Raw genomic sequence first — 15984 nt, 5'->3', positions numbered from 1 at the left:
TAGTGTCATGTGTGGTATTTTGTTTTGTTGTTTTAGATTCTAGAATTTTCCCAGCCCTCTTTGCTCTGTTGTGTTTGTTTCTGGTTTATCACACTTCCCTCAGCACCTTGATTGCTCTACCCATCTTTTACTTTTGACTCTAAGACCCAACTCACCCTGCTAGTCGCTAGGCAACTGCGGCCTTCTACTGTCTCCCATGGGTGGTAGTATACGAGTTAATGGAGGTGCTAGGTGTGTGTGTGTTTTTTGTCTTTTTCTGATTGGTTGTTTAGCATTTTGTTAGGTTTGATTTTGGTAAAATAGGGTTAGCACAGCATGTTTTCATGACTTTCTACATTTTAGTCACATTTACATATTTATATTTAAATACTTTTTGTAACATTTGGTGAATTTCATCTGACATTACTGCAGCTGCCAGAAATATATGGACACTGCAAAAAAGTTTTTTCTGACTGGTAGAATTTATTCAGAAAAATTAAATAGGCAGTGCATCAGTGCATTAACAGGTATTGAACTTTGCGCAGCAGAGTCCTGTGGACCCTGATTCAAACATTGCCTTCAGTCATGGTCTGTACGAGGGCTTGGCATGTTCTCCTATTGCCTATGTGGAGTTCATCCAAGTACTTAATTTTTTGCCACCCTAAAAAACCTGCATACAATAATTTGGCTGCTTTACATTGCCTCTAGGCGTAAGTAAATAGTGGTGCATCTGGTGCCCAGGTGCCCTGTGCCCTTTACTCCTGACTTTTCAGTAAACTGATCAAAAATACACCTCACCCTGTCATGGCAGTGTACTCAGAAGAGGTCAATTTTGCTCCTCACTCTTTCTTTCTTACTCTGGAAACTGTTGAAAAATATCATTTACCCCTGATGTTTTAGTAAAGTGACCAGAGGTTCTGAATTTTAAATGAAGTGATGGTCGGCACGGTGGCTAAGTGGGTAGCACTGTCGCCTCACAGCAAGAAAGTCCTGGGTTTGACCCCTAGGTGGGGCAAGCCGGGTACCCCCCCCCCCCCCCCTCGACTTTTTAGTGATCTTCAGAAATACTCTTACTCCCAACACTTTAGTAAAACAATCAGAGTAACATTTTACCCCATGTTTATCAGTCATCATGCGCTGGTCACAGTTAAACTTTGGCCCTTGCTTTTGTGTCCCTTGCACAAAACTCTCCCTGGTAGCCGAGTTATTTTAAACTAAACTTTGGATTTCATCTGAGCGATTATGTGCCGTTGAATTAAACATCACAGGCTTCAGTATTTTAGTAGTGCACTGCTGTGTTCACTCCCTGTCCCGTTCCTCAAAGCTGCACTCCACATCCCGCTCACTCATCTGAAGAAAGAGGGGGCAGAAGGTTTGGAACAAAGGACTCTAAAGGAAGAAAGGAAGGAAAATGCTGAAAAAGCATTTAGGTGGAAAGGTAAATGGGTCAAATCAAAGCTGGTTTAGTCCACAAAAACATAAAGAAAGGTTCTATACAGCGAGATATACCCACCTCCAAGTGAGAGTCCCTGAATGAATAAAACCACACATGTACAGAGCTTTTCTGTTGCCTACAGCATTATTGGAAATGTTAAGAAACACAAGTAAAGCTACAGTTACATCTATAGAGTGGAATCTATTTGCAGGGACTCTTTTACTATAAATGTTATGTAAACGCAAAGGAAAAGGTAAAAGGATTTTGCTCAGCAGGCGTATCCAGCTAGTTCGCGCAGTCAACCCCTATTTTGGCAAAAACTGCATTGTTTAGTGAAATTTTAGCATCTGTTTTTATTTTTTTATTATAGAATTGTTTGAGATGGCATGAGATCTGGGTTTGAATCCTAGCCTTGTTATCGGCCAGTCTATACAGACATGAGAGATTATGTCTGAGATGGGTGGCCAAAACCCTTCGATGGGTTGGCGCCCTCTTTAAGTTATTCTGACCTCTTGTTCATTTTTTTCTGGTGTAACCGAACCAACCCGCTGTGACCCCGAACAGTATATGATGATGAGCAGCTGATGAGAATAAAATGTAAAAAATTTACAATTTATTGTCACATGAAAAGAACATAAGTTTTGGATATTATTAAAAATACCAAGACTTTCATGACTTACATCCGTTGTGTCCGATACTTCTAAACTTCTGACCCTAACTGTGTTTGTTAGCAGCCTAAATTACACCATTAGAATGATGTATATTCATTAGAATTACATTGTTACATACAAAACTAAACTATTTTTGTGCAAACAGGATATTGAGATAAATTTTCAAATTTTTTAAAATAAATATTCCTCACAGTTTAAATATCAAAAATCAGCAGAGTGCAATATCTATTTCTAAAAGTTGACTTCTGGACCTGACTGCAAGTCTGCATGTTTATTAATGTGTTGGTTAAACAGGGCATCTCACAGCAGGGCTCCGCGAATGAGTCTGTGTGTGTGTTGTGGGATTGACAGAGTGGTAGAATACAGTAGTGGAATAAAAATTTAGGGGCATGACATCAAACCCTTCACTACTCTTTGCACAGTGAATGCACAAAACCTGAATCCACATTCTTAGTGACACACACAAAGACATTCGGTTACTATTCCACTCTACTGCAGGTTCATACTGAGGCCTTTCTGCATTTTAGACAGGAGCCACAGGCTGTTTTCTTCTCTCCTCCATACTGATGTGATGTATGTGTGTGTGGGTTTGTGTGTGGGGGGTATGTGTATGTGTGTGAAGCCTCTAGCTTCTGAATAAGGTGCCGTTTAGCCATTATTCAAACTTTATTTACCACTCATAGACACAAAAATGCCCTCACGGTGGTAGGCGTGAGAGTATTTGTCGTGTGGTATGAGAGGTAAAGTTTGAATAATGGGCCGAACACCACCTCATAAAATTACAAACACACGTACGCCCCATCTCACACAAACTTGTAATGAGAGGTTTTTGGTTTTGGGCGAAAGTTTTGTGCCCTGTGCAACACTGAGGCAATTGACCTTGAAATGAACAGCAGCATTGGGGGACAGCTCTGTATGAGTACATTTAAGAGCCATGCCCTAGTGCCAGGGGCCAGGTTGCTGCCTAATGACAGATACAAACCATCATCCATCACAGCCAGGGCACATGCCAGGCCAGGGCCTTAATCACCACTCACACATCTACACACATACAGTATAGACACATTCTCACATATACAAACATACATGCATATACACACTGTATCTTCATTTATATAAAGCCTGTGCCAATTTACACTGATTTATTTAGAATACAACACAAACCAGAGATACCTCAGAGATACTACAAGTCTGCGATAATACGGTCTTGGTATCTCTTCACTGGCTTCCTGTAAGTTACAGGATCCAGTTTAAAGTCCTTCTGTTTGTTTTTAAGTCCTATGGATCGGCGCCTTCTTACATAGGAGATTTGCTCCACCCGTTTCCTTCTTCCAGATCTTTGAGGTCATCTGATCAATTGCTCTTGGCTGTGCCACGGTCACGGCTGAAGCTCAAAGGTGATCGAGCCTTTGCAGTTCCAGCGCTGAGGTTGTGAAACAGTCTACCCCTGGACATTAGGGCCGCTTCTTCCATTTCTGTTTTTAAATCTGGATTAAAAACACATTTGTACCAGTTAGCTTTCTCTGAATGATTGTGATGGTCTGTGTTTTGTTGTTTTACTGTTTAAACTTTGTGTTGTGTTTTTCATGTGTTTTATGTTTCAATATGTACAGCACTTTGGGTGTAAATGTGCTTTATAAATAAATTACTTGCTTACTTACTTACTTACTACAATTTGGCCCCAATCAAAGTCACTCTGGGTTTTATGCTGCCTATATCTACTCTATTTAACACATCTACTACAAGTAACAATCATCAGCTGAACATTCTAGATACGCACATTGCATTTTAGGGGGTGTTCCTAATATTTTGAATTATCTGTGTATATGGGCCATTCCGCTGAATCGGTGCCAGTGCTCAGTGTTCTCGTGCTCTTAAAATGAACTCCATGCTGCTCTATTTCATGTATTTACTAATTCTATGTTAAAAACTCTGTCCTGTTACTTTCAGTCCTGTTACTCATTTACAACCGTCTTCCACTTGGCAACCTTGTAAAAATGAAACAAAGTTGCCTGAGATTAACCAAAACACATTCTGAGTAGTTTGGTGTGTGTTCAGTGTTAGATTCAGTGTTAAACACTGAATAGATAAAAAGTGAAGTTTAATTTAATCGAGTTACTACACTCAAATGGCATCTATTCTGTGGAAAGACAGGCGGGTGTGTGCAGCTACTGGCCATAAAAACGTCTCGGTGCTTCCAGTATTTCTCTGGTTGCTCCAGTCCTGTGTTTTTCCCTGCTTAAAGCTCATGACTGACAGTTATCTGAACTAAGCATGGCTTCCTTCATGCCTTTTACTCACTGATGTGCTCCTCCTTCCCTCTCTGCTCATCTGTGCACTGGTCCGGCTATATGACCATGCACACTGGGTAATGATGTTCTTATCATTCCTGTGCGTGCTGAGCACAGACTGTTAACAGCGGCGCTTTTGTCATCTGTGACGGGTAATGTGTGCTGGGTAAATCCAACCTCTGCTCAGCTGCTCGGGTTGTTGAAGCAGATATGGACCTGAGATCATTAGATTTTTCTGCTGTATGATGTGTAGGTGTGCAGTAGTTGAGTTTCTATTGTGGTTCTAAACATTTTAATGAAGTGCAGGTTTCAGAACATTATTGTATTATTATTATACAGATGTTGCAAACTGCTTGGAAATATTTCAGTATCACAGCAAACACTGATCATTTTGGATTAAACTAAATAACCTAAATCTAATTAATAGGGTTTTTGCTAGCACAGTGGGCTAACTGTGAGCACACATTAATGAGCTGTTACCAGGATACTACCAAGTCACCGGATGTTCTCCATGAGCATTTCCCAACTGTAGGAACATTTAGGGTGTGTTCGAAAAGCTAGTGCGCTCTCTACATACAGTAGACAGCATTTGACGTCATCCTGTGCGCGCTCCCGAGAATGAGGCTGTTCGAAATCCTAGACGCCTTAAAATCCTCACTTCTGAGGCATCTTAGCATTTCAATGTTATTTTGGCTCAAGAACGAGTGAGCATCCGACGCTGCCTTAGTGATCAAGGCAATCCCAGAATTCATTGCGGGTCGGGTGCTCTTCTCTCACAGAAAAATAAACATGGCTGACGGGGCGGAGAAACGAATGGACGAGTTCTTTTTAAACGTAAATAAAATATTACTGATTTTTAACTTGTATAAACTTGTACTGAGTGTTTTTATTTGCAAGTTCGGGCTTGTCAGGAAATTTAACCGTTATCGGTACATGAAGGAAGATGTTATATTGACGTTAGCGTGCTGTGCTACCTCAGTTTATTGGTTTTAATGGAAATATGCTAAATGCGAAATGCGAAACCCGATGGAATCGCTGTCTAAGTAGCGCGTTCGAATAACCTGCCTTATAAGTCACTGACTTATTAGAATCCTCTCTACTAAGGCAGCTGCCTATGTAGACAGTAAGACAGCAAGGGAGCTCCCTAGGTTTTCGAACACACCCATATTGTTCAATTTTTCTTTTTTCCTTTCGGCTGCTGGTCCGCTTGCCTGTTTTGGCACAGTTCCGGGCTTTGGACCAGCACTGAGAGCGCACCGTTCATTGCTCTTACTTATTGAATAAGCATTAAGTGTGAAGACAAGCTGGAGTTTCTTTTTATATTGGTGCACATTCAGTATCCGAACATTCAGGTGAAAAATGTTTTAGTCAAGTATTAGTCATTTTAGGTGGTTTTTGAACTGGTTTAAATTGGTAATTGAGCTGCTTTTGTCACACAAATACAGCAACTTTGTCTCACTTTAGCTGCATCAGTTTTTAATCTAATTTGCATTACAGTTATTCAGAAGCTCCAGGGGAGCAATGGCTGCCATGCGCTTTTTCACCCTCCCATGAGGCACTTAGCACGAGGTGCTGATTTCTAATGAATGTCCTTAATAATGGAAAATGTCTTTTGCACAATACCTGGAGCCTGCTCACGCTGCAATTCTATCCCGACCTCGAACCCCCTCCAGAACGGAAAGCGGGCAATGGCCCTCGTCGGGGGAGTCACCACCGACCCGAGCCGAAGGCTGCACTCAGCTATTAATCAATACCTTAATTAGATCTTATTCTACTCACAAAATAATACCCAGTCAATTGTTTCCCCTGGAGTGTGTTGCTTTATTTTGGGTAAAACTCTCCGGATAATACACACTGAGTAAAAGATAGTGGCTTACAGGAAATTGAATTATATTAGCAGTCTGATTTATATGACGCTCTACAGTTTGGGGTGTTGTTTTGCTTCAGCTGAGAGGAAAGTAAAGGTTAAGTGTGAGTATGAAAGTGCTTCTGAGAAAGAGAACGAGAAGCCAGCGGCAGGAGTACTAGACACCGCGTGCTTTTGTCTCTCTCGGGTTTATAACAGTTAATACATTCATGTGTGGCTCCCACCGATTACTCGTATTCAGATGGGTTATAATTTTACCATATATGCATTGTAAAACAGGGCCAAATATGCACAGGAGGGGAATAAATTGGAGAGCGAGTGTGTGTGCTTGCACATCTGTGCGTGTGTGTGTGTTAGGTGAAGAAGGTGAATCAGTATGCAGGTATGCAAGGGTGTGTGGGAGGTTAGGTGTATGTGTGCACCCGAGTGTGTCTGCCTGTTTTTAGAGAGGACAATCTGTTCCCGCTTTGCCCGCATGAGTAACTTGTGAGTGTTCGTGGATAAATTACAGGTCTTCTGGATATTTTTCCTGAGAGCATATTATGCTTTCATGCACATAAGTAAGCAGCCATGCATTAAGATCTTTGTATCATGGCAGCCTCCATCTGGGTGTGTATGTTTGTACCCACTTACATATAGACCCAGAGGGCTTTGGCCGCTCCTCTCATGCTGGTTAAAGATTGCACAGCTGGTCATGTCATATGGGGGTAAGCTTCTTCATGCATGGTGCCTAAAAACTGAGAGCAGACTAACCTCGACTGACTTCCCCACCGGCTACATGAAAGAGCATGGCTTCACTAAAGTCTGCTATTAATGCTACGTTTGAAGAGAAAAGGCTTTTTCGGATTACCTTCGGATTTAAATTTAAGATCAAATCTTTTCCCTTTAATCTATTGTAGGTGCTGCTCTAACATCTTGACACTTTCTCTGTGAATATAAGTCGAAACACTTATTTATGAGTCTATGTGGTAAATCAAAGGAATGCTTGATATTAAGAACTGCAAGTTCAGCTTTTAACTTGCACTGTTGCCCAAATCAGCCCAGAGGTGACTCCACATGTGTTAAATCCAGTGCAAGTTAAAAGTTCTCTTTGCACTGCCAGTTTCAAATGCACTAAGACACTGTCCAGACTATATGGCATCTCGTCAATAACACTCTTAGATGGCACTTATATTCTTAATAAAGAAAGATTCCTATCCACCCTAAAACACAAAGACAATAAAACACAAAAAAACAATAAAAATCAAAGTGTTTGGTTAATGTTGGCTTTATTTATTCATTCATAATCGGACAAAGACCAGAAATACAAGATGGATGGATGGATTAGATAGATGGATGGATGGATGGATAGATGGATGGATGGATGGATGGATGGATTGGATGGACGGACGGACGGACGGACGGACAGACAGACAGACAGACAGACAGACAGACAGACAGACAGACAGATAGACAGATAGATAGATAGATAGATAGATAGATAGATAGATAGATAGATAGATAGATAGATAGATAGATAGATAGATTTAAAACTGTTTGCAAACCTGACTGCATCATTTAGTTCAGGGTCACACTGGGTCCTTTTAGACATTTTAGACTTTTGACAAGTTTTTTTGAGATGTAAAAAGTAAATGAGACCTGTAGGAAAGACATGGACACTACGTCACAGTACAGTTATATGCTGGAAAGGATTCTGTGATTAGATTAATGAACAAACTCGAGGTTGTTAAGGTTATTGTATCTAACGTAAGTAACTGCACACAGAGGAAGGTGTGGTTGCCATGGCTCTGTCATTGTATGTCTTACTGTAACTCAAATGTAGCTGCATAGTACAATATTTTAAGAGGTGTGATTGGCTCAAATACAGTGATCATCAGTTTTACTCAGTTTTACATTTAAATCACATTTATGCTGTGCCCTGTTTACTGTACCTTAGGTAATTTAAAAGACATTTTCCATGGTGTGGTGAGATGTGCTCCAATCCACACACAACTTTTCCAACAGTTGCACCTCCCAGAGTGCATTATTCCGATTATACCTCGGCAGCTTTACTATAGTCACACACTTTTTTGTTTTTTTAACAAGCCCTTGTGAGGTCAGGCGTGCACAAGACATTGTATTTAGTATAAACATGTTTAATAAGGTTGTAAGTCCTTCAAAGCAAACTTTGAAATCTATGTTTTCATGGAACTTGCTTTGTGGAACAGTCATGTTGGAGTTGAAAGCATATGATTTATTTATTATTATTTTATTTTATTCGAGAAAGATTATTATTAGCACTTAGTGATAAGGTGGGTGTTTGGCAGTCACTTGCAAAAATCAAAAGAGTCAGCTGTTCGGGTTTTTCTTTTTTTTTTAACCTGGGTGAGGTATTGAGAGTCTTGATGCCTGTGTTCCTTGAGTTCTGAAAGGTGAATCAAGACAAGACTTGTGGTTTGATGAGTGCAAGGTACAGAACGAGGTTTGATAAGCGTTTTAAGGTAAACCAGGGACAGTCCATTTTTGGCCTCACAGGCAAGAATGACTGTTTTAAATTGAATGGGGGAGGGGGGAGTTTAGGAACCCTGTAAAAAGAGAACAGCAGTGGGTAATATGGCAGCACTTGGGTAGATTAAATTCCAGCCATGGAGGTGCGTTTTGAGTCAATTGCAGGGGTCTGATGGGGACATGGATAGACCTGCCAGAAGGGAGTTGAAGTAGCCCAGTCTCGAGATGACAAGTGACTTTACAAGAATCTGAGCGGCTTCCATAGAGAGGATTGGTTCAGGAATTACAATGAGTTCATTTTGCCGTATTATCCATCCCAATTCCTATATGTAATATATATTATCTCTAACATGTGACCATGGGTGTTTCACTGGGGGGTTGGTAAGTTTAAAATAAGGGGTGATCTGTATGTGTGAGGTGTGGGTGGGTGGGTGGGTGGGTGGGTACATGGGTATATATGAGTGTGTGTACAGTAGTGATGGTCCAGTCCAGTCAGTGGCCTCTGCTTAGATTAATGGTCTGAGCTGAGAGGCAGTCCAGCCCAGCACTACCTTGATTTATTCACCACTTAACACTGATGAAGCTTCCAACAGCACAGACTCCCATGTTGGCAGCACATTTTTCTTTATCACATGGCTATGAAAACCCAGAACTGTGTAAGTGTACACAGTGGCCAAAAAAGGCTTTCATTTTAAACGTGTGGACACATGTCATGTATTCAGGGGAAAAAAACGTTTTTACGTTCTTCCTTTGTCCTCACAATCTAGTCGTATCCAGTTCCCTAATTTTAACTTCCACTCAATCTTCAAACTATCAAACGCCCCCTTCAGACCTCTTTTTTTACCTACTGCTAGAGACAGGGTCTCACAGAGAGCAGTATCTTGTCTGGAGACTTGATCACTACTGTGAATCTGTAGATCCACCATCTCTTGTGCAGATGCCTCGACCAGCCAGCAGAGGCCACAGTTACAGCAATGAGGAACTTGTTTGACCATCCTCCCCTCAGACACAGTCATGTCTGTGTGGGCACCTGGGCAGTTAAGAACTCAGGATCTCAGCGATGTTGAGCACATATTTATGCTTGATTATGAAACATTTTAAATAAAACATCAAACTAAATGTATACATTATATACAACACAGACAACAGTGTGTGAGAAAGTGTGTGTGCGTGTGAAAGAGTAGGTGTGTGTGTATGTGTGTATGTGTGTGTTAGAAAAAGAGAGAGAGAGAGAGAGAGAGAGAGAGAGAGAGAGAGAGAGAGAGAGTGTGTGTGTATGTGTGTAATGAATCAGGCTGCCAATGTGGGACTGTTTTTTTAACGCAGTTGTTTACACCGCCATATAGCAAAGCTATGATTACGGAATGAAATTGATGTTATTCACAGGGGCTTGATGTGCTTTCAAACTGCACCTCTTAGTCATAAGCTGCCAATTTAAGAAATTTATCCAGCTAGCATTGCCGTCTGAGCGTGGCCACGCTGAGACTTCATTAATATGAGAATGCATTGAACTGTGTCGCCCCTTGTGAAGGTGAAGATGACCTCATTAGAGAAGGCCAGAGGTGCTGTGTGCAGTTTGGTTAAAACTATATCCACATACAAATAATGATTTCTCATTGTATCAGGTTTGCTGTCTGTCTCTGTAGCTGAACACTGTGGTATGTGTGTCTGTAAGACTGGCTCTAGAAGCCTCGCCAGTTTACAGCGCTGATGTCCTATTTGTGATGCCAGCGCTGACCTACCGTATCTGCTAATACTTCTTTTTTACAGATACAGCACTGCTGCTGCTTCATGCACAGTGTAAGAATAATAACATCCTTTCAGTTCAGGATTTCAGTACTTTTTGCATTAAAAACAAATCATCTAGGCCGCTCAGGTGGCGCAGCGGTAAAAAGAAACGCGCTGCAACCAGGGCTGGATTCTGAGAAGCGTGGTATCGAATCCAGCCTTGCTTTACCGGTTCGAAGCTGAGTGGCTATATGAGCAACGATTGGCCGGTTGCTCATGTGGGGGGTGGGACAAAGAACCGGATGTGGGTCTCTCTCTGTCAGAATGCGATTGCGTTCTCTGCCGGCTGATTGGAGGCGCTTACACAGAGATGGGAGAGGGTGCCCTTAGGGTGTGTCTCTCCGCATGCAACGCTAGGTGGCGCCAAACTCGTCAATGTGTGGGTGGCAAAGATGCATCTGGCTGCTGCTCGTGTTTCGGAGGGGATACGGGTTAGCTTCAATCACCTCCGTCAGGGCAGGGTTCGGCATAGACAGAGAGGAAGCACGATGCTAATTGAACAATTGGATGCGCTAAAAGGGGAGATAAAGTATTATCCCTGAATACTAAATACACTGTCCTCAATGTATTAGGTAATATAATCAACATTTAATACACATACATAGAACCATGGGATGCTAATTTAATGTTACATAGACCCAAAAATAAGACAAAAACAAATACTTGTGGTTGTTTAAAAAGTAAAATAAAATACATGGTGCGTATAGTTATTTTCCAGCACAAAATGCAGGTCAGTTGTCAAATAAATGAAACCAGTGGAGAGGCTTTAAATAATTATGCAGTTAATTCAAGTTATTATTTTACCAAGGTTCTTAAGTACGCTCAAATTAGCTATAAAAGTGAGTAGAAAAAATACCCCCAACACACTTAAATAAAGTTCATACCTAATGTTTAGAATATTAACTAGGTGGGAAGTGTAGCAATAGTATGCACCTGACAACCCTACGTAAAGCTCAGATTCATTTTAATGTGTTTTCAAAATGATTCAGAAATGAATTATTACTTTGGTTTGTTGCAATTGCTAACAAATTGATTATTTCTTGCAAAATTGTCTTTAGTTTTCTCACATCATATTTCTTGCTTTTTTGTACATACAGTATATTTCTCTTTAATATTTTCATGTTTTTTGGGTTGTACCAACCAATATAATTAATTGAACAAGTCTACTGACCTACTGAAGGCTACTGACCTTGTCTTTCTACTCTCTCTTCAAAAGCATAGCAATATAAATGTCATTTTCAGACAAACACTGTTATAAATAGTTAAAAAATGTAAATAATAATAATAGTTATGTTAAATGCACAATAGTTTCAGGTTGGCATCGATTCAGTATCAGTATGTTTCTAAAATGATTTATGAATTACCTCAACTTTTCTCATATGATCTGTTTTGACTTTCCCCAGAACCCAGACATTGTGTTAGTGCACTACTTGAATGTACCGGCTATAGAGGACTGTGGGAAACCATGCGGACCCATCCTGTGCTCCATCAACACAGACAAAAAAGAGTGGGCCAAGTGGACGAAGGAGGAACTCGTCGGACAGCTCAAACCCATGTGTAAGTGTTGCCTAAGTCCTTTTCTTTACTAAAAGAACGAGTGCTGTTACACATGCGCTGTATTAAGGAAACCTTATGGCATTTTCTGCCTGGGTGGGGCTCCGTCTGCTTTTAAATGAACTCTTTTCTAGTTTAATTGGAACATGATTTAACACTAATTGGATGTCAACTGATGTGGGGCTACAGTCAACCTTGGTCATTTATATTAAGACCTTATTTCATGTGTCTTTCTACAGCCAGCACGTATAGTCTATATGGCCTAAAGTATGTGGACACCTGACCTTGAGCTTGTTGGACATCCCATTCCAAAATCAATTTGGAATTAATTTCTTTTGGTCTACATTTGACAGAAAATTACAACTCTTTACAGTAGAAGGCTAATAAATCTTTATCCTACAGCACAGATAAGACCAAACACACCCCTGACCCAGGATGAATCACTCACTAAAAAGAAATGAGAAATGTATTCATACATATTATATGCTTTTATTTATCAGAACTGGAAACTGACACACCTTGACAGAATCAAATGAAAGAAATGTGTGTTTTTCTGGTTCTCCAAAATTTGTTCTCTGTGAAACGATATCACACAAAACACAAGTATAAAATAAAGCATTAAGCCACTCGAGACCGTGCGTTACTGCGATTTTATCACGGGGAATGATGTTTTGGCACAACGCGAAGCGAAGTGCCTAAAACGTCTTTCCCCGTGATAAAATCATAGCAGTAACGCATGGTCTCGAGTGGCTTAATGCTTTTATAAAACGGCGGTCAACATAAAATATAATAAAATACAACAATGTTCAATAAATAAATGTTTTTATTTACAAAAACACTTACAAAAAGCATTCTTCCGCGAAATCACATAGTCCGTTAACAGGGTTACTAGGCAACATGAGGGCGAACATAACATTCACTTTTTCTTTTCAGTGGCGTATTAATATTGAATGATGTGAGGTGGTCATAGTGTGCGTTTATCGGGGATTTTACAACGGCTTCGAACGCGGCTCAGCCAATCAGATTTTAGGACCGGAACTATCCATTTTATAAGTATTGATTTTAATTTAAGAAAAAAAACCCTAAAGAAATTTTTAAATAAATTATTGATTGGTCATCATTACCAGAGGTCATTTAAGGCACCAAAGATACCACTTTACTGAGAGCTCTATACACTTTAACATACTTTTAATGTAGCTTTTTTTGCCTGATTGCAGTTTAGTTTAGCAGCTCACAGAAATCTCCCTACTTATTTCCATATTAAACATTTTAATAGTTTTGTTCACAGTCACAGCTTCACAGCAAGAAGGGCCAGGGTTTGATTCCCAGGTGGAGCAGTCTGGGTCCTTGCTGGGTGGAGTTTGCATGTTCTCCCCACATCTGTGCAAGTTCGTGTACAGCCTGGTACAGAGTTTTGACGGTCTTACCCAATATTTTATGGTTCTATTGTAGTAGTTCATACTTTACGTTTTTGATTATGCAAACTTTTGTTCACTCAGCCTTCACATTGCAGCCTTAATTAAATGCAGTGCAAAATGCTTTCACTCTGCATTAATTCTTTTCTGTTTTGTTACATATACATATATTATTTTAGCATATACATATACTAGAGTTTTCACATGTATTTTTGATTTTGGCAACTGATAAATCATGAAGTTTGTGACCTCTTATTGCTGATAAATAATAATAATTAATAATAATTTCAGGCTGTTGTATGTAGTGCGCTCTAGGATTTACTTATAACCCAGAATCTGATCTTGGTCTGGAAACCATTCCATTGTGGTTCACCATGAAACTCACCAGCAGTGAACTGTAGTTTATTTAGAACACAACACTGACCCATGATTTTTGCCTGGACGTGGTTCCATTGTTGTTGAGTGTTCAAACAAACTGAAGTAAATGAAAAGTTTAATTGGTCCACACCAAATAATCCAGATCTAAAAGCATCCAGACTCTCTTTTTGCATGAAAAGCGGCCTTTGCAACAGTAAACAGTCTCGCCTGCAGGCGTGCTGCTGCTCTGCCCATGTAGTGTTTATTACGGAGCTAAAGGTTGATGGCGGCCAAAAGAATACTCAGCTTTAAAGATGTGCATCATTTTAAAGATGTAACGAATAAAAAGCCCTCTAGGCTTTGCACTGGGTGCGTTCTCTGAGACGTCCCACTATTGCCGGATCTGTGGGCGCCACTCATCGGAGCCTCCTTTCTTCCTGAGCTAACAGAGCGAGCGCGTGCTGGCTTCCTGGCATTCGGTGGAGGAGGGCAGTGCTGGTATTGATTGATGCGAGTGTGTAGGAGGAAGAGTGTCTGACTCACCAGAAATCCTTCACACATATGCTTGAAACTTTATATAGAACAAGGCCCAGGGTGTGTGCCCATACGCAAGTGGTCCTGCTCACAGAGTGTTTTTATCTGAGGGCGCGACTGCGATGGGGCCCGAGCACGAACAGCAGGCACATGATCCTGTTCGAATGGCGTCTTGTAAAGGCACGTCTTCATAGCTGCACAGATCGTTTATTCCAGGACGGGTCTGTCAATGTAACGAATATATGAATCCACCTCTTTGCTGTCAGCACTTTCCGCAGGCCGAAGGCAGACGCTCGAATGCAGACAGCATCTTAATCGGCTGCGTGTGTTGCTGTTGCCTTCTGTGGTAATTAATTAAGTGCCCCTTGCTCACATTGACTTCAGGACAGACGTGTAAAGAAGATTATTACACCTGCTGTCTGAGCTGCATTTAAACAAAGGGCAACAATGCATAAAGTCATTAAGTTTGGGAATGGTGCTGACATTGGCACAAGGGTCAGACATATTCTATCGGCCATGCTACGCTGAGAGTCCAATGACATTCCTACTAACCCCTCTCTGTTCCTAGCATCAGATGACCAGAGGACACTGTGTGTTCACAAAAGAGCAACACTACCACCTAGTGGTGGTTCTTTCAATGTGCAGCTTCTTGTCAGGTTCAAATGATTCCAGGAGATAAATTGAACACACCATTAACCATGTATAATTTATGTGTCCATTATACATCAGATCTTCAATCACAATATCTTCCTATAAGCGGCGTATATGTTACACAAATATATTATAAGACTGAAGTGTTTTGACACCTGATCATGTGCTTGTTTGACATATAAATGAATATATAATTCAAAACCTCTATCCCCTTCTTAGCAGCTATTCTGGAAGGTGCAGTTTGTGTGTGGGAATTTGTGCCCATTATGCTAAAAGCTTTTGTGAGGTCTGGTACTGATGCTGAATGCTTGTCTGATTTATAATCGACATTCCAACTCATCCCAAAGGTGCTGAATGGAGTAGAAGTCAGGGCTACTGGAGTTCTGTCACACCCATTTGTCAAACCATGGGTCTGTTCGAAAACCTAGTAAGCTGCCTTGCTGTCCACTGCCTACCTAGGCAGTAGAGAGGATTCTAATAAGACATCAAACTTATAAGGCAGGTTTTCATCACTAGGTTTTCAGACAGACCCCATGTCTTAATGGACCTTTCTTTTGTGTATAAGGATCACAGTCATGTTGAAACAGGAAAGGAACTTCCCTACAATGTATGAACTGTCAGTGTCAGTATGCTTTTGGCCACAAAATGTAGCTTCTATGGATCCCCCTCTACCCCCAACACAGACCAACACACATTGTGAATGATGACAAAATAATAGCTTTAGTCTCTAATTGCACACATACAGCGCATGCTAATGGACTATGTGTTTCTAATAACAGGCCAGTAAGTAAAAACAGTATTTAACTGACCGCTGCACCTCATACCAGTACAACACTCAGAATTTAGTTTTGATAGTGTCATTGCAGTATGACTGAGAATAATCCATCACCCAAATATAATACAATTAGGGGTTGAATGGGGGTCCATTTTGACCCAGAAGATAGTCTACAGTCTG

The 15984-nt window shown here is 40.7% G+C and overlaps 1 protein-coding gene across 8 annotated transcripts in view; it reads left to right on the top strand.

The window, feature by feature from the left end:
* camta1a (calmodulin binding transcription activator 1a) overlaps positions 1-15984 on the top strand; it is a 463893-nt gene that overhangs the window by 400303 nt on the left and 47606 nt on the right. For all 8 annotated transcript variants that reach the window (XM_063015717.1, XM_063015715.1, XM_063015713.1 and 5 more), the window contains one exon: positions 11922-12075. In XM_063015717.1, the coding sequence (XP_062871787.1) occupies positions 11922-12075 (154 nt within the window). The remainder of the gene's footprint in view (positions 1-11921; positions 12076-15984) is intronic.

Source organism: Trichomycterus rosablanca, chromosome 19 (assembly GCF_030014385.1).
Source record: "Trichomycterus rosablanca isolate fTriRos1 chromosome 19, fTriRos1.hap1, whole genome shotgun sequence".
NCBI classification, from domain to species: Eukaryota; Metazoa; Chordata; class Actinopteri; order Siluriformes; family Trichomycteridae; genus Trichomycterus; species Trichomycterus rosablanca.
Note: the sequence above shows the minus strand (reverse complement) of the source record. Positions and strands in the feature narration are given on the sequence as shown.